The following is a 19,750-nucleotide window of genomic DNA, read 5'->3' on the forward strand; positions in this document are numbered from 1 at the left end:
TAGTGATTAAATAAATACAAATGGGAAAAATGAGATAGCATTTTTTGCTTTTTGAAGATAAAACTCTCACGTGGCACCTCAATAGCCAACAGCAGGTAAAAGCAGCATGGATATACATTCATGTATTCACCTATTATAAGGAGAATCTGTATTCACTCTTTCCAGGGCTGCCCAAAAATGAGTCCACACTGAAGCACAAGTTCACGTCCTGCTGATTTACCAACAAGGTAAAATTGAGCACGTAACTCATTAGAGTGTGTGTGTATGTTTTTTGTTTTTTGTTTTTTTTTTGCCATGCAGCTTGCAGGATAGTTATCGAACCTGGGTCCCCAGCAGTGGAAGCACGGAGCCCTAACCACTGGACCGCCAGGGCAGTCCCAAGGGTGTGTGTTTTAAATTTAGTTTCTACTCATTATCAGAGTTATACATGCATGCAATTTAAAGAGTGAGTTTTACAAGCCTTCTTACAAAACACAGCCGCCTCCCAACCCTCATTTTCCAATGCAACTTTTAACTCACTCTTTTGGTTTCACCTCTGTATCCCCAGACCACACACTTACATTGCGACTTCCTGACCTCCAAAATCATCATACCTTCATTTTGTTCAGATCAACGGCCATGGTTGACATCTTCATGATACTACATAAACACTGTTCATGTCTGAGCCACATAATGTATCATGATAACTGTTCCTTTCTTGCTCAACTTCTCGTTTCCCTGGAGTTAATGTCATCTTTTTTATTTTGCTTAATTCTCAATACTAATTCAACTCCAAATTCTGCCAAAAGTTCAAATCTCCCCAGGGGCATCCTGGTGTATCAGGTATTCTGTCACCTGGAAATAGACTCTGCTTTCTCAGCTGGGGCACAGCCTGCAGTCTGGGACCACCTCACCAGAACCCTGAAGTCCCCTTCATCCTTCGCTCTGCGGCAGGATCCCCTGCTTCCTGCTTCCCACGACTTCCTCTTTCTTGCTTTCCTCCCCCTGTTTGGTGGAACACGCCAAGTGGCTTCCTGAGAAAGGGTGCAGGGACGTAAACTTTTTGAGACCTTATCGTTCTGAAAATATCTTTCTTCTACCCTCACTCTTTTCTTTTTTTTTTTTTTTTATGAGAAGACATTTTATTATTTTACTATATAACATATTAGTGAATATACCCAATTGTATTTTCTCAAATGGCAAATGAGACGCAGGATAACATTTCTCTTTGATTCCTGAAGACCTCAATATCATCTGTCTTTTGGAGGATTCAGTTTCCTACGACGTCTATGATACTGTCCACGAGGATACCAACGGTGCTTAGTAGTAAAGAACATTTTACTAAGTTGTTCTATCATGGGTCCTTGCTCTAAGTGTTCACCTTTTTCTTCTAATCTGGTTTTCTGCACTAGATCATGTGTTTCTTCATTATTCTGCACAGGATCTGGCCGAGGGATAGGTTTTGTGTGTTCATATGGAATGTCCACAGAAGGGTGATAGCATACTACTGTCCTGCCATCAGATGTCAAAGCAAGCTCTACTTTGCAATTATAGTCATCTGGAAGAGAAGAATACGTAGTTTTATGACAAACACAATATAAGGCTCCATTTTGAATTGGAAATAAATATTTCAAGATAGTTCTGCTTGGTATCGCCCATTTTACTGCTGCCAATGCCATGGTGAATCAAGATGCTTATCAGGTGGTATGAAAGATGATTTGAAGAGAAACTGCTTTTAAAATCTGCTTCTTGACTGCGACTCACCGCGAGCCCGCCATCTTACCTCAACCTACCCTCACTCTTAATGAATAGTTTGGCTGAGTATAGCATTCTAGCTTAGAAAGCATTTAGCTTCAGGATTGAGAGGGTTTATCCATCGCCTTCCAGCTGTGAGAAGTCTGAAGCCATTCTGATCTTAGTCATTTGTATGTCACCTGTCATTTCTCTCTGGACGCTTGTACGGTCTTTTCTTTTCTCTTTGTGTCCAGTGTTCTGAAATTCCCCTTTGCTGTGCCTTTACTGTGCATCTATTTTCATGTTTGGATCTGAGCATTCAGTGGCTCCTTTCAATCTGGAAACTCAGGTTTAATTTCTGTGAAATCTTTTTTTTTTTTTTTTTTTGGCCACATGGCTTGTGGGATCTTAGTTCCCCGACCAGGGATCAATTCCAGGCCCTCGGTGGTGAAAGCATGGAGTCTGACCACTGGACTGCCAGTGGAGTCCCAAATTTCTGTGAAATCTTTTCCACTGTTTCTTTGATTGTTTTCTTCCCTCCAGTTCTCTTTCTAGAACTCCTATTGTATAGACGTCAGATCTCCTAGACCAGTTCTCTAATACTTCCCTCTCCTGTTTTTCTCTTATTTTCAACTTTTTTCCCCCAGCTTTTTGCTCTATTTTCTGCAAGACTTCCTTAACCTCATCTTCCAATGCTTCTGCTGAGTTTTCAATTTCCATGATTGTATTTTTTTTTTTGGCCGTGATGGGTCTTCCTTGCTGCGCATGGGCTTTTCTCTAGTTGCGATGAGCGGGGCCTACTCTTCGTTGCGGTGCACGGGCTTCTCATTACAGTGGCTTTTCTTGTTGCGGAGCACGGGCCCTAGGCACGTGGGCTTCAGTAGTTGTGGTGCGTGGGCTCAGTAGTTGTGGCTCGCAGGCTCTAGAGCACAGGCTCAGTAGTTGTGGCGCACGGGCTTAGTTGCTCTGCGGCATGTGGGACCTTCCTGGACCAGGGCTCAAATCTATGTCCCCTGCACTGGCAGGCAGATTCTTAACCACTGTGCCACCAGGGAAGCCCTCCATGATTGCATTTTTAATTTCCAAGAGCTCTTTATATTCTGTAACGTTCCTTCTTTATAGCACCCGGTTTTTGTTTCATGAGTACAACATTTTCTCTTTTCTTCCTGGGGATATTAACGACAGTTTTTCTAAGTCGTCTTCTCCCAGCCGTCTCTGTTTCCTCCCAGTTCCCGTTTTCCTTGTTTGTTTTATCCCAATCTTCCATGTTACAGGGGTCCCTCAGACGTCTGCTCAAACTGGCTGGCTGCTCAGGCTGGAGGGTTGGGTCCGTTGACTGTGAGCTTTATCAAGCGGTGACCTGGTAGGATCTCCTGGATGATCAGGTTCCCCCAAGAAAACCCCTCTGACATCCTGTCTCGAGGCGAGACCTGGTTTCCAGGGTTCTGGACACTGAGGGTGGGTGGCTGGGACACAGCTGGTGTCTCAGCGTTATGTAAATGTGCACTGATGTCCGTCAGTCCAGAGACCCTCTGTTGGCCCACCCAGGGAAGAAGCCTTCAGTGCGTGGCCTGGGGGTGGGGGAGGTCCAGAGGCCTGGCTGTGGATGAGGGCTGTGGGAGGATCTGGCTCTCTGCCCTGTTTCCAACCAGCCCTGCTCATTTTGGGTCCGTTTCACTCACACTTATAGAGGCTCCCAGGGCCATCAATTCTGAGCCTTTTCCAGGGGAGTGTGAGGCGCTGGGGTCACGGGGACATGGGGAGCCCTGCCTCTACCCTGGGGTCACCAAGGCTAGAGTTAGGCTCTCCCTCTGAGCCCCAGCTCGCCATGTGCTCATCAGGACGGTATTTTCCTGGGCTGTTCCCGCCAGAAGGAACTTTACACCCAGGGAGGAGCTTCCCTGGGAGCCTCAGCAAGCACGAGGGAGCCCAACCTGCTGTGACCTGACTCGCCAGCCTAAGAGCTTCCCTCCCTGGGTTTGCCTGCCCTCGTCAGACTCTGTCTTCAAAAATCTCTTTGTTATCGATAACTCCAATCAGCATTAAGCTTTAACGTCAAACATCTTAACTCAAAGGTAACACTTTGCTGTCACTCAACCCCAGAGTTGACAGGTAACAGCTTGGTTATCAGTTGACACCTCAAATATCAGCCAATACCCTTGCTGATAGCCAAGAAAGAGGCTCTGTCTGGGAATGAAATACAGACATTCCCCTGTGTGGGTGGGTGGCTCCTGGGAGGAGGAAAATGGCTCCAACAAGGAACAGAGGCAACAAAGACCTAAGAGCCGGGCTTCCCTGGTGGCGCAGTGGTTAAGAATCCGCCTGTCAATGCAGGGGACACAGGTTCGAGCCCTGGTCCGGGAAGATCCCACGTGCTGTGGAGCAACTAAGCCCGTGTGCCACAACTACTGAGCCTGCGCTCTAGAGCCCGCGAGCCACAACTATTGAGTCCACGTGCCACAACTACTGAAGCCCGCACACCTAAAGCCCGTGCTCCGCAACAAGAGAAGCCACCGCAATGAGAAGCCCACGCACCGCAACCAAGAGTAGTCCCCGCTCGCTGCAACTAGAAAAAGCCAGTGCGCAGCAACAAAGACCCAACGCAGCCAAAAATAAACAAATTAAATAAATTAATTAAAAGAAATAAAAGAAGCTTTGTTAAAAAAAAAAAAAAACAACCCTAAGAGCCACCATCACCATGTAGCCCAGGGACCATGGCGCTGGGAGCTCTGGCAGCCATCACCCTCGCAGGTGAGGTCACCTCCAGTTTATAGGCACATTACTCTCATCCGGATGGGATGGCCTCTTTTGGGAGCAGGGGCCACTAGCCACATTGTAGGCCCTCGATACAAGTGTGTTTAATAAATCATAAAAGCAGGCTGCACACAGCTTCTCTCCATTGAACAGATGCAAACGATGAGGCCAGAGAGGGGAGAGATTTGTCAAGGCTCCCCGCTCCAGGGCTGCGCTGGTTTCCTGCCCTGCCCATCCTCAGTTGCCACGTCCCGTACCCACCCACCGCTGGAGGCTGCCAAAGGTGCCCAGCCTGCAAGTGCCCCCGCTGGGGTCCTCACTTCTTCTCCTGGCCCTGGGGACCCTGACTGGGAGAGCCCTGCCTTGCTGACCCCCTTAGAAGACTCCTACTGCCCAGGGCTGGAAGGGCAGACTGAGGGTCCCAAGAGTTGGCTTCTTGGCCCAAGGTGGGGCTGTGCAGGCCCCTCTGCTCCCATAGGAAGGCTTAGAACCTTCCTGAATCCTCTCTCCAGGGCTAGAGGGTCCGGGAAGATGTCCCAGCACTAAACGTGTCTGGAAAATGGAGCAAGATAGAGAAAAGTGATGATCCCAGGAGGGCTCTCAGGGATATAGTGCATGTGCTGGGCAGGGCGGGGCCTGCAGGACCGGGCTAGAGGCTGGCTGCGGGGGAAGGCAGCAGGAGGGGGCAGGCCACACCTTCACTGGGCTGCTCCCGCAGAGCTGGGGTTACCCTGGGACCCAGCCCAGGGATGCCTATCATGCTGGCTAGACAGGACAAAAACGGAGGGAGCCCCAATCCTGCAGGGGCCACTAGAACTTGCTTGAGCTCCAGAGGCTGGCAAGATCCTCTCCCGTCCCCCCTCTCCCAGCTACCCCTTGAGACTGGGGGTCCCAGGTCAGCCTCATCAAATCATTATTCAACCATGCATGGCATACATATTTACTGAGCGCCTAAACATTCATTCATTTTGCAAGTGAGAGCTGGCAAGGTGGCTACGCACCCCCCCTGCCCCCGCCCCACTCCCCCGCCCCAGGCGAGGGCAGCGCTACCCTCCTCCTTGCTCAGGCCCATGACCCCAGGTCCTCCTCCAATTTCCCTCTCACCCCGCCCTGGTCTTTATATGTTTCCTCTGGCTGCTGTAATAATTACGTCAGACTCAGTGGCTTAAAACAACACAAATTTATTATCTTACAGTTCTGGAAGGCAGAAGTCTGGCACGGGTTGAAATCAAGGTGTCTGCAGGGCTGCATTCCTTCCGGAGGCTCTTGCCTTTCCCAGCTCCTAAGGATTGCCACATCCTTCGGCTCTTCCTGCATCCGGAAGGCCAGCAACAGCAGGCTGAGTCCCCGGCTTCTCCACAGCTGTTCCCTCTGCCTGGAACGCTCTTCCCCCAGAAGCTGCATTCCTCGCTCCTTCGCGTCCTGCAAGTCCTTGCTCAAAGGTCCTACTTCACGTTACCGCCAACCTCTGTTCCAGCACCACCATCCCTCTTAGCCTGCTGAGGAGGGAGCAAGTGCTGCAAACCCAGGGCGTGCCGCGAGACAGCAGCCCCGGGCCTGCCAAGGCCTGGGGAGTAACTGTTCACGCTCCTTTCTCGCCCCCTTTAGTGCAGCCACAGCTGAGCCAGGCCAGAACGAAGACTTCTCCCGTGGTGTGGCCGGGATGCTCTCAGTAGCAGAGCGTCAGGAAAGCAAAAGGCCACGGATTGTGGGAGGAGAGAGGACAGCTGAGGGGAGGGAAGTGTCAGAGGCGTGTCCCGCCAGGCTGCCCGGGGAGATCCACAGTCCACGTGTTTAAATATTTCAGAGCTACACGTCAAGCTCTAAACCATGAACTAGACATACTGTCTCCTTGCTCAACGGCAAATCCAGCTTGCAGCACCCTGGAAGGCCAGGTCTGGGTTCACAGTCTTGGGCTCCGTGAGTTCTTTGCATGAACCTCCAACAGAGCAGGAGAGTGGGCCCTGTTCTGCGACCTTCAGGCTCCCCGCTCTACACCCCCAAAGTGTCCACCCCAGCTCCCTGCTGAGCTCTGTCTACAGCTCACCAGGGCCATACAACCAGCGGTAATCCACCGTCAGTGTGACAGAGCTGGGGAAGAGGCCTGCCCAGGGCCATTTGCCCAGGGAATTCCACGTCCCGGCCCCCAGAGGGTGGTCTAGTAGTGAAGCGCAGGCTCTGAATGACCATATGGACCCCTCCCATAGAGGGAGGGCATGGGCAGAGGAAGCCTGCAATCGGGAGGACAAGTGTCATCACCATGGAGAGCAGTCAACACCAACCAGCTCACCCAGGGTCTGCGCCACGGCAGGGGCCGCCTTCCCCAAGGCCTTGGGACCCGTGGGTTCCCCTCCCAATCCTCCTAGACACCATCCTGGAGGGAGGAGCAGGGGAGGGGGGCGGTGTGCCAGGGCCTGTTTCTTTCTTTTTTAAAAATTTTAATTAATTAATTTATTCATTTACTTAATTTTTGGCTGTGTTGGGTCTTCGTTGCTGTGCGCTGGCTTTCTCTAGTTGCTGAGAGTGGGGGCTACTCTTTGTTGCGGTGCGCGGGCTTCTCATTGTGGTGGCTTCTCTTATTGCGGAGCACGGGCTCTAGGCGCACAGGCTTCAGTAGTTGTGGCGCACAGGCTTCAGTAGTTGTGGCTCGCAGACTGTAGAGCGCAGGCTCAGTAGTTGTGGTGCACGGGCTTAGTTTCATGTGGGATCTTCCCGGACCAGGGATCGAACCCATGTCTCCTGCATTGGCAGGCGGATTCTTAACCACTGTACCACCAGGGAAGTCCTAGCAGGCAGATTCTTAACCACTGCGCCACCAGGGAAGCCCCCAGGGCATGTTTCTTAATAAGGTCTGGACACCGCTTTAGAGCCATGGAAGCTTCTGGATTGAACCACACTTTATTTTTTTAATATATATCTTTTAACCTTTTTATTTTATATTGGAGCGTAGTTGACTAACAATGTTGTGTTAGTTTCAGGTGTACAGCAAAGTGGTTCAGTTATACATATACATGTATCTATCCTCTTTCAAATTCTTTTCCCATTTAGGTTGTTACATAATATTGAACAGAGTTCCCTGCGCTATCCAGTAGGTCCTTGTTGGTAGTGTGTGCTATATTTAAGATGGATAACCAACAAGGACCTATTGGATAGCACAGGGAACTCCGCTCAATGTTACGTGGCAGCCCGGATGGGAGGGGAGTTTGGGGGAGAATGGATATGTGTATATGTAAGGCTGAGTCGCTTTTCTGTGCACCTGAAACTATCACAACATTGGTAATCGACTATACCCCAATATAAAATAAAAAGTTTAAAAATAAATAAATAAAGCTGTGTGTACATGTCAATCCAAAACTTCCTAAACAGCCCTCCCCCGCCCTCTCCCCGGTAACCGTAAGTTCTGAACCACACTTTAGAGCAACAGGACCGAGGTCAAATTCTCCCCCTAGTGTACCTGGGCCCACCAGGGAGAGCAGGTTGGTGTCTCTACCTCTGAGGTGAGCTTGGAGATGAACAAGATTGTTGAGTGGCATGAGGAGAGGTTCGGGGCCAGCAGGGGCGGATTCCGAGTGCCCAGCCGCAGCCAGGAGTTGGGGTGCGGGCCCCAGTGCTCAGGCGTTGGGGAGGGGTGTTCACACGCACTCTGGTTCTGTCTAAGGCTCGGGGCCCCAGTCCGCCGGTCCCTGGAAGTGCTGGGCCACATCACCCCCTTGTGGACACTCGCGGGAGGGCCCCTTCCCGCCCCCGGGGCTGAGGGTGCCGCCCCAGGCATCCTGGGGCCCTGGAGCGTGGTCTCAGGAAGGAGGCGGCCCAGAGGAGCGCGGCCCCGGGTCTCCTCCGCTGCGCCCGGCCCCTTCCTTGGTGTCAGATGCCCCTGAGCTCTGCCCAGGAGCCCGGCTGCCCTGAGGCACCTGCGCCCACCGGAACCGAATAGGAATCCCTCAGAATTTGCATTCTGATCATTCAGTCAAGAAACGACTGTGGGCACCTGGTCAGGGGTCGTTCCTCCAGGTGGGCCGTTGGCGGGCCCCTGGGCAGTGTGGCCAGAGGTCAGGTGGCCGGAGGGCCCTCCCAGGGCCTGTACCCACCATGAGGGTCCTGTGCTCTCAGGGCTCCGGCTCTCCCTGCTGAGTCTCCACCGCCCACCGCCCATACCCACTGACGGGGAGAGGGGGTGAGGTCAGAGAGGTCACGTGCACAGAGGGGGCTGAGGGGACAGAAGCAAGAGGCCGCCTCTGGCTCACGCCACTGATGGTGCCTCACCCAGCTCAGCTTCAGGGGCCTAGACTCTTAAGCGGCCGGCATTTCCTCTCTCTTGCTGGCCTCTCAGGGGCAAATGAGACGGTCACTGCAAGCTGCTCAGACACAGCACTGGGGCGACCTCCGTGTCCTTCCCCTGCTGTCCTGGTTCCGTCAGCAGGACAAGGAGAAGAAGCTTCCCTCTGGAGCCGGGGGCGGGAGAGCGGGAGTGAGACGACGGACCCCTGTGTGCACACAGCTTGTGGAGGGCTTTGGGGAAGACCCAGGCCTAATGCCCGCCCTGTCTGGTCCCTCCCACGCCCCTCCCGCTTGCTCCCCGCCGGCCGGCCCTTGATCAGGCCCAGCACTGGCCGCCAAGGCCTTGCCCTGGCCGTCCCCTTGCCTAGAAGTTTCCTTCCCCAGATCCTGTGCGGCTCCCTCCTCCCTTTTGGTGTCCAGTGACAGGTCACCTGCCTGTCCCGACCTCTCTGGACAAAAGCCGGGAAGACTGGTAGGGGTAGACCTGGGAGTCCTGGCGGGGGTCAGAGGAGGGGGGAGGGACGTGAAAGGGTGGGTGCGGCGGGGACCCCGCCTGCCTCTAGTGCAGTCTCCCTGCTGAGCGGGACCTGGGGAGCCCTGGGGTGCTGTGGGGATGGTGAGCGGGTGGATGGGGGCGGGGACGCTGGGCCTGGGAGGGCCTCTCTTCTGGGAGCTGACCCAGCACAGTCAGTTCTGTGAGGCCCACCCCCTGGGCGCGCCACCCCTCCTTCTGCGCCCCCGATCCCAGCGTGAGCCACGCGCCCACCCCACGGTCTGCCGCCACTTTCCGATGCGCGAAGGTCCCACGCATCAGGGCAAAACAATACAAAACGGTAAACAAAGCCAGTAGCGCTGAGGCCGAGGCCCCTCCCTCTTTCAGGGTCACACCCTGTGACGTGGGCACAGGGCACCTGGGATCCAGGGACGTGTGGGGAGCTGTGGGCGGAGGAAGGATGGCCTCCTCTGGGACGCTGGGTGATGGGGGGCTCTTGAGCTGTCATTCTCAGCAGGGCTCTTGACAGAGTGGGGAGGGGTGGCACGCCCAGGCGGTGGGGCTCACGAGTGGGCCCGAGGCGGGCAGAGCAGACCGTGCCGGTTGAGCTTCCGGTGTCTGCCCGCGTCTGTGCTTTGTGGTCGCATCACTCCATGACTGTGTTCTCATGGCCTTCTCCTCTGTGTGTCTGGGCTTCTCCTCTCCGTTCCCTTATAAGGACACGTGTCATTGGATTTAGGGCCCATCCAGATAATCCAGGATGATCTCATTTTGGGATCCTCAAATTAAATCCCATGTGCAAAGACTCTTTCCACGTAAGGTCCCATTCACAGGTTCTGGGGGTTAGGACGTGGACACGCCTTTCTTGGGGGGGCCACTCCCCCCCACTGCAGAGAGGATCCACGTTGCTGCTCAGAGGATGCATCGTGTCATAGAATGCCTGCTGCTGGCCAGGAAATCTGGACGAAGGGGGATCCACGACCTCACGGGAGAAACATTTCAAGCTGCAAGAGGGCAGGGGGACAAGGGCAGAGGTGGCAGGAAGCATACTTGGTCACCAACCAAACACAGAGGGCCCAGGCCAGCCTGGCGCAGGCTGGGTGCAGCTGCCGGGCTCACCCCTAGGTTTTCAGCCATATCACCCAGCTGCCAGCCCGGGGAGCTCACCCGGCCTTGATGTCGGTGGGGAGCGCTGGGGTGACTGGCCCTGGCTACTCAACCTCCAGCCCCTCCAGAGGTCACGATGATACGTCGTGGCCCACAGCCCCTGCCATAGATCACACTGCTAGCACAGACTGTCTGATGTGACCCAAGGCCTCCAGGTGAGCAAAGATACTCTTGCCAGGCAGGATATTCCCGGGGCTTAGGGCCTGTCTCCCAGGAGCTGGTCCAGGGCCAGTCTTGAGAGCACTTGCCCCACAGGTGGTTCTGCTCGGTGGATAGGGTGTCTTGATGGGAACCCTGTTTCCTGCTCCCCACTAGGCTCTGGTACCCCAGAAGCTGGAAGGCGGTGTTACACACTAAGAAGTCCTTCTATAAAATTACATCCAGGGGCTTCCTTGGTGGTCCAGTGGTTAAGAATCTGCCTTCCAATGCAGGGGACTCGGGTTCGATCCCTGGTGGGGGAACTAAGCCCGGGCACTGCAACTACTGAACCTGCGCCCTCTGGAGCCCGCGTGCCACAACTAGAGAGAAGCCCGAGCACCGCAACTAAGAACCAATGCAGCCAAAAGTTTAAAAAAATTACATCCAAATCGCCCAATCTTTGTGTGGATGTTGAACTTGCTAAAAACAAGTGGACTTCACCTATTTGTGATTTGGGCTAATGGAAATCACTTAACAGTCTGCTAAATATAATGGATATGGGGAAGCTGATGGTGAAAGTCTTTTTTTTTAATCTTATAAGGCTGTCAAAGAGGGAACCCAAGAAGAAAATGCAGCAAAGAAGAGAGATGAATTGGATTTCTTTTTTTTTTAATTTATTATTTTTATTCTTATTTAAGTATGGCTGATTTACATAGCCACTGTTTTATTTATTTATTTTTTTGGCTGCACCATGCAGCACGCGGGATCCTAGTTCCCCAACCAGGGATTGAACCCATGCCCCCTGAATTAGGAGCATGGAGTCTCAACCACTGGACCACCAGGGAAGTCCCCGAGATGAACTGGATTTCTAAGGAGGTAGTGTGAAAATTAATAAAGGGAAACCTCACTAAACAGGAGTCAGAAGGCCAGAGGGGGAGCTCTCAAGTGCAAACCACTGGACATCCATACAGATCGCAAGGGAAGAGATGAATCCTGAGTCTCCTGCAGGAAGGGACACTACTTTACCACCAGCAGGAAGAAGAAAGATTTTCTCCTTGCCCTGCAACACAGCCAGTGAGAGGCTGTCACAACGCAGCCAATGAAAAGCAGCTATGCTTTGATCTCCCAGTTTCCTCCAATGGACTCTTTGTTTAGAACAGCCCCTCCCAGCTTCCCCTTTTCCTCTATAAAAGAGTTTCCTCTTCTTTGCTTTATTGCACCTGCATGTAGTTTGCCAGGTTGCATGTCCTGAGTTGCAATTCTCTGTTGCTCCCAAATAAACTGGTTTTGCTGGTAAAAATAACTGGCAGTTTCATGTTTTGGGTTAACATTATATGGAGGTCCCAGGGCAACTCAGAGGCTGATGAGCAAACAGGTGCGGTACCCACAGAGCCCAAGGAGCTCACTGCTTTCTCTCTGACCCTGGAGTTTGAGGGTAAGTTTCTTTTGGATTTGAGTCCGTTCTTTCTGTGTTTTGAAGCTCTCCAGGCCTTGTTCGGGATCTGTTTAAAGGCTTTGTCCTTTCTGTTAAGGCCTTGCTTTGTCTGTAACTACTCGTTTGGCACTTTGGCCTGACTTTTTTTTTTTTTCTTTAATACATGTATTTATTTATTTATTTATTTATTTATAGCTGCATTGGGTCTTCGTTGCTGCGTGTGGGCTTTCTGTAGTTGCGGCGAGAGAGGGCTACTCTTCATTGTGGTGTGCGGGCTTCTCATTGCGGTGGCTTCTCTTGTTGCAGAGCATGGGCTCTAGGCACGCGGCCTTCAGTAGTTATGGCACTTAGGCTCAGTAGTTGTGGCGCACGGGCTTAGTTGCTCCTTGGCATGTGGGATCTTCCCGGACCAGGGATTGAACCTGTGTCCCCTGCATTGGCAGGCAGATTCTTAAACGCTGTGCCACCAGGGAAGTCCCTGGCCTGACTCTTGAAATCAGGCTGTTTCTACTGGAACTGTGACAGCCTTCGATCCCACTCCTTTTGGAACTGGGTGGTTCCTATTGGAACTGTGCTGGTATTCGGCCTGCAGGCGAAGAACTATTATTATTATTTTATGCTCTAGAGAAAAACCTCTGAAAAATGGGATTCCAGTTATCTAAATGTTTTGAGAGCACCCCCCATTCAGGGACCCCAGCCAACTTTTTTTTTTTTTTTTTTTTGGCTGCGCAGCTTGTGGGATCTTAGTTCCCTGACCAGGGATCAAACCCATGCCCCCTCCAGTGGAAGTGTGGAATCCTAACCACTGGACCGCCAATTCCCCCAGCCAATTTTATCTTCAGAAAATGCAGTCCCTCCTATGTGCATTTCTAACTAAATTGACTGATTTAACCAAAAGTAATTTAAAATATCTGTGACCGAACCAAACTTGGGTTTGCTTGCCCACGCAGTAAAGCCCATCTACTCACACCAGGTCATGGTGAAGGAAACTGCAGCGTTTATTGCAGGGCCAAGCAAGGAGTCTAGGGCAGCTGGTGTTTAAAAGACCCGAACTCCCCAAAGGTTTTCAGGGAAAGGTTTTTGAAGACAGAGGGAGGGAGGCAGGTTACGGGAGTTTGTGATCAGCTGGTGGACATTCTTCTGATTGGTTGGTGGTGAGGTAACTAGGAGTCAACATCGTCAACCTTCCTGTTTCAACTGCTCTGGGGTCTACGTGATTATGAGAAGCATACAGTTAACTTCTTCCACCTGGTGGGGTGTTCTGTATCTGCAAAACAGCTCAAAGGACATGGCTCAGAATATTATCTATAGCCCTTGAGGAGGAAGGAAAGGTCCTTGACTTTGTTTAATGGCTAAACCATTATTATTTTGTCTTGCTTGACTGTTTTCCTTTCTCTACATTTTCTCACTTCTGCGATTAAATTTATTCTTTGGAATGGGGGGAAGGCCTACGAGGCTAAAGTTTTTCTACAAACAAGAGACAGGTGGGGGACATGTGGGCGGGTGTGTCCCAGGAAGGCCCCATAGGGTCCTGCTCGGTTACACATCAACGGCCGTTATGAGGAACTTTTGAACTCCCCAAACTTAACTTTCTTAAAACTGTGTTAGACAGCCATGGCTCGGAAAGAGTCAAAACTGAATTGGATGCCTATTTTGATTGGTATTTTGAGGCTTCCAAACATTATCAAGAGTTTAAAATGGACTTTCTATAAAATACCATAATGAAATTAACTGAGGCAAAGAAAGAATTAAAGACAAAATGGCTTTTCATGTTCATCTCCCCCAACTTCTTTGCCTCAGGCTCCACTCTGGTGCCATCTTCCTCCTCGGAACCAATCAGAACCTGCCTTTAAAGTTAAATCTTCTTAGGATCCAAATAAACCCCAGATTACCTACATCCCCCGGCCTAAGGCTGAATTGCAAGCCATAATTAAAGTTTCCTAAAGTAACTGAGGACCCTATAGGTTTGCTGAAGATTTTTTTTTTTTAAACTTTGGGTTTTTATTTATTTATTTATTTATTTACTTATGGCTGTGTTGGGTCTTCGCTCCTGTGCGAGGGCTTTCTCTAGTTGCGGCAAGCGGGGGCCACTCTTCATCGCGGTGCGCGGGCCTCTCATTATTGCGGCCTCTCTTGTTGCGGAGCACAGGCTCCAGACGCGCAGGCTCAGTAATTGTGGCTCACGGGCCTAGTTGCTCCGCGGCATGTGGGATCCTCCCAGACCAGGGCTCGAACCCGTGTCCCCTGCATTGGCAGGCAGATTCTCAACCACTGCGCCACCAGGGAAGCTCTACTGAAGATTTTAACATGGTTATTCAAACCTACCAACCTGGTTTCTCAGATCTATATCGGGTAGTCCACATGCTTTTTGGTGAAGGTCAAGTCAAATATTGGGCGAAATTAGCCCAAAGGAAACACTCTGGAGGGGATTTAGAAGAGCAAACCCCTAACTTCTGGCAAGAGGCTGGAACCCTTGCTGGAGAACTCCACCAGCACTTACAGTAACTGTTCCCAAGGCTGTTGATCGGAACAAAATTCAGGCTTGCACACAAAAATCTGATGAACCTGCCCATGACTATTATAATCAACTTCAGATTACTTTTAAGGAAAATTCTGATCTTCCTTCAGATGTTGAGTCCATTAGGATAGCCTTTAACGCCATGTTTATTAACGGGCTGAACTGGGATCTTTTCTAATAAAAAAGACCAGGATGGAATGGGAAACTAAGTTCACTCCAGATTTAGTTAATTTGGCAAATCATCTCATTCAAACCCTATATGAGTCACCAAAAGGGAAGACCGCCAAAATTCTTAGTGCTCAACGCCAGCAAATGAAGGCTCCTAAATGAAACCAAAATTCTAGTTTCTGCTGTAATTGCAAAGAACCAGGACATTAAACAAAAAAAGATTACTGGGGCTTCCCTGGTGGCACAGTGGTTAAGAATCCACCTGCCATGCAGGGGACATGGGTTCGAGCCCTGGTCTGGGAAGATCTCACATGCTGTGGAGCAACTGAGCCCATGCGCCACAACTACCGAAGCCCGCGCACCTAGAGCTCGTGCTCTGCAACAAGAGAAGCCACCGCAATGAGAAGCCTGCGCACCGCAACGAAGAGTAGCCCCCGCTCGCCACAACTAGAGAAAGCCCACGCGCAGCAACGAAGACCCAATGCAGCCAAAGATAAATAAAAAATAAATAAATAATTTATATATATAAAAAAGATTATTGTTATAAATTAAAGCATTTCAGGCATCTTCAGCCCTTTAACAAGCCTTTCCAATGGCCTCCTAATGAAGGGGGTTTTTGAGGAAATACAGGGGCTCTTCTCACCCCTCCCTCTTAATCAGCTCAGATAAACAACTCTCCAGATTGGGGAGGAATGTCTCTGTGTCCTTAGTGACACCAGAGCCACACTCTTGGTGCTCAACCCCACTGCTATAAAACAGTCCCTGCCTTGAAGTACTAAAATGACCCAAATAGTGGGAGGTCTCCAATAAGCATCAACAGGTTCCTGTGTCTGGACCTATTCCCTTTTGTTTAGGCCCTTTGAGAGATACACACCTTTTTCTCCTTAGCTCCTCTGCCCCTATTAATTTTTTTGGCTGAGACTTCTTGGAAAAATATCATGCTAGAATTTCTTTCTCCCAAAAGGGGAAAACAATTGTAGAATATGACAACAGCCATCAAAATAGCCAACCAGGTGAATTAAATGACCCTTCGACATCTTTTATTTGCTCTGTCTCTGATGGCCCTGGAGCTGATGGGAAACACTGATCATTTATCCCTATTGAATCAGTTACCACCCTCCTTATGGGCAAAATCTACAACTGTTATTGGCAAAATCCACAGTGCACCTCCCATTAAGGTTCGAATAGATCCCTCAAAACTAGAATTAATCAATACCCTATAAGAAGTCCTTCAAGGTATAAAGCCTGTAATAGAAGATTCCAAGGCTCAAGGTCTCATTATCCCTGTACTAGTCCCGGCAACACTCGTATTTTATGTGCAAGAAAACCCAAGGGCCAAGGGTGGAGGTTTGTCCAGGACCTCCAAGCAATAAACAACATTGTTTTCCCTCGACAACCTGTTTTTACCAACCCCGACACACTACTGATGTCCATTCCCACTGGAAGCAAATTTTTCACTCTAATTGATCTAGGCAGTGATTTTTTTCTGTGTTCCAGTTGATAAGGCTAGCCAGTATCCTTTCACCTTCACCTGGAAAGGATAACAATACACATGTACAGTAATGCCCCAGGGTTTCACAGAAAGCCCTTCCTACTTTTCATAGGTCTTAAAAGCTGATTTGGATGATATAAAGTGTTCTGCAGGTTCTATGTTCTTACAATATACAGATGATTTGCTTCTATGCTCACCTTCTCAAACCTCCTTGCAGGAAGACGGCATCCACCTGCTAAAACTTTTGGCTTTAAAGGGACATAAAGCCTCCAAAAAGAATTGCGGTTTGCTCAAACTCAGCATGGATATTTAGGGCACTTGATCTTGGAACAAGGACGACATTTGGATCTGGATAGGCTTCATGGCATCCTGAACGTCCCCAAACCTAAAACTAAGTGCCGATTACAAGGTTTTCTCGGGCTAGCTGGCTACTACTGAAATTGGATTCAAAATTTCTCTCTGATGGCTTTGCCCCTGTATGCCTTATTAAAACCCAGCAGACCTGACCCTGATTAAGGGATCAAGATGACACAGCTTTTGAAGCCTTAAAGAAAAGCTTAATGAGACCACCTGCCCTTGGGCATCCTAATCTATTGGAAAAGACACCTCCAGAAGGACTCTCTTCAATCTCACTGGAGAAGCCCTTATCAAGTACTGCTAACCCACCCTTGTGCCACCAAACTCCAGGGAATAGACTCCTGGATTCATGTGACACATCTAAAGAAAGCATAAAGCCCTGACTGGACCCATACACTATTTGGTGACCTGAAGGTAAAGATTTCCTGGAAATGAAGCAGATGATATCTGATGAGACAGCTTTCCCAAGATGTCGAAATCAAGCCTGTTAGAAAGTTCAGAATTCACAGAAGTCTCTTTCTTTCATCTGGACTATAAACTGACTCTGAATTTTTTTTTATTTATTTATTTTTGGCTGTGTTGGGTCTTCATTGCTGCGCGTGGGCTTTCTCTAGTTGCGGAGAGCAGGGTCTACTCTTCGTTGCGGTGGTCGGGCTCTAGGTGTGCAGGCTTCAGTAGTTGTGACCTGCAGGCTCAGTAATTGTGGCTCGTGGGCTCCAGAGCGCAGGCTCAGTAGTTGTGGCGCACGGGCTTAGTTGCTCCGCGGCATGTGGGACCTTCCCGGACCAGGGCTCGAACCCGTGTCCCCTGCATTGGCAGGAGGATTCTTAACCACTGCGCCACCAGGGGAGTCCCCTGACTCTGGATTTTTATCCAAACTTATAGTCTTTGAATTTGCATACTACAGGCTATATTATTTGATAGAACATTTAGTTCCAGTGTCTTTTGAGATAACAATACTGTTTAATTACTCCATGTTTATTCCTGCGTTGTCTTCCCAAAGTGCTTGTTCAATTCCTGCAGTTTTGGTGTGCCCTTGCTGTATTCACTATTCTAAGGTACGGACTTTAGATGAGAAATGCCTGAGAGCTCTCTGTCCTACCCATCCTTGTTACTAAAATGTAACACCACAGTAGGTTTCCAATCTGTGCACTCCTACGTGGGATACAGCACCAGGAAAGGTCCTTCCTCCTGGTATCAACGGACAAAAGGCCACTGAATGTTGGTAAAAAGCAAACAAAAACCCTGATTCTTTTTTTTTTTTAATTTATTTTATTTATTTTTGGCTGTGTTGGGTCTTCATTGCTGTGAGCCGACAGGGCTTTCTCTAGTTGTGGTGAGCGGGGCTACTCTTTGTTGCGGTGCGCGTGGTTCTCATTGCGGTGGCTTCTCTTGCTGTGGAGCACGGGCTCTAGGCGTGCAGGCTTCAGTAGTTGTGGTGCAAAGTCCAAAACCCTGATTCCTGATCAGCCATGCTTTCAGAGAAAGATCTTGATCAAAGGGGGGAAGTGGTGAAAATTAATAAAATGAAACTTACTAAAATGGAGTCAGGAAGACAGAAGGGGAAGCTCTCACACACGTAACACCTAACATCAATACAGGCAGACCTAGGAGATATTGTGGGTTTGGTTCCAGACCACTGCAATAAAGCATATAGCACAATAAAGTGAGTAACATGAATGTTTTGGTTTCCCAGTGCATATAAAATTCCATTTACACTAATTATAGTCTATTAAGTGTGCAATAGCATTCTATCTAAAAAAATAATGTTGGAAAAGTGGTGCTGATAGACTTGTTCAATACAGGGTTGCCGCAGACCTTCAATTTGTCAAAAGTGCAATATCTGCAAAGTGCAGTAAAGCAAAGCATAACAAAACAAGCTATGAATGTACAGAACCCAACAGAAAGAGGCTTAGCTTGCGTCTCTGGCAGGAAGTGACACTGTTTTTCTACTGCAGGCAGGAGGAAGAAAGATTTTCTCCTCACCTGGCAACACCTCAGCTACTGAGAGGCTGTCACAATTCAGCCAATGAAAATTCACTTTACTTTGAACTCCCAGTTTCCTCCAATGGACTGCTTGTTTAGAACAGCCCCTCCCAACTTCCCCTTCTCCTCTAAAAAAGAGTGTCCTGTCCTTTGTTTTACTAGACTTGCATGTGGTTTGCCATAGTTGCATATCCTGAATTGCAATTCTTTGCTGCTCATGAGTAAACACATTTTACTGGTAAAAATAACTGACTTTTATTGTTTTAAGTTAACAGTAATTAATCCATTCCTTCTGATGTACAAAAGAAAATTTATTGGTGGGTAATTTTTAAGTAAAATATATTTTGTTGTTTAAAAAAAGGGGGGGCCAGTTTTTTCTTTGGAGTGAGCAGGGTTTGAACACAACAAACCTGCAGAGTTGACACTTTGCTGCACAAATCCGAACACCGCAGAGTTGCAGGATGTGGAAATCCAACGCTCCCTGTATCAGCTCCCACCCAGCTTCACTCTGGGTCCCTCTGTGGAGCAGGCTTCTCGTATCTTTGTCTCAGGTTATGTGAGTAAGGACAGTGGATTTGGTTCTGGACGTAGGAGAACCTGGGTAGCAGGTGAGGAGTGGGAGAGGGTCAGAGAAAGTGGCTGGACTGGGAGGCCAGCTCACAGAGAGGGTAAGAATGGTGGGCAGTGGCCAAGCTGTCCCTAGAAGTGAGGACTCTTTCCTCAACCTGGTGCTCTTTCTAATGCTCCAGTGCACCAGAAGCAAGGACATCACACACAAAAGCAAACGGTAAAAAGAGTACCCAGTGGAACAGCACATCACTTGTGCCGTCTTGGCTGGGAAGGCGTGGAGACGCTTGGGAGACTGATGTTTGCTTGTTCTCCCGTTTGCCGTGGCAGGTATGGCAGGACCATACAGGAGCTGGAATGGGCTCCGCCCAGGCTCTCCAGGACCACCCTCTGTCCCAGGGGATGTACCTTCATATGTCAGATAACTTATTAAAAAAACCTTTGTGCTACTCAGCAGCATCCTCTCTGTTAGGGACTGAATTGTGTCCCCCACCCCCGCCCCAAATTCGTATGTTGAAGTCCTAAGCCCCACTGTGACTGTATTTGGATATATGGCCTTTACAGAGGTAATTAAGGTTAAATGAGGTCATAAGGGTGGGTCCTAATCCCATAGGACTGGTGTCCTTGTAAGAAGAGAGACACTGGGGATGTGCACAGAGAAGAGGCCATGTGAGGACACAGCAA

At 49.7% G+C, this 19,750-nt stretch overlaps 1 protein-coding gene across 1 annotated transcript; it reads right to left on the minus strand.

Moving 5' to 3' along the window:
- Nucleotides 1-1,105: 1,105 nt before the first annotated feature.
- Nucleotides 1,106-1,757, minus strand: LOC103007437 (39S ribosomal protein L42, mitochondrial-like). The gene has a single exon (XM_057547128.1). It carries the CDS (start codon nt 1,656-1,658, stop codon nt 1,230-1,232), a length of 429 nt encoding a protein of 142 aa, XP_057403111.1. The 5' UTR covers nt 1,659-1,757; the 3' UTR covers nt 1,106-1,229.
- Between the last annotated feature and the right edge of the window lie 17,993 nt (nt 1,758-19,750).

This window comes from Balaenoptera acutorostrata, chromosome 5, assembly GCF_949987535.1.
Source record: "Balaenoptera acutorostrata chromosome 5, mBalAcu1.1, whole genome shotgun sequence".
Taxonomy (NCBI): Eukaryota; Metazoa; Chordata; class Mammalia; order Artiodactyla; family Balaenopteridae; genus Balaenoptera; species Balaenoptera acutorostrata.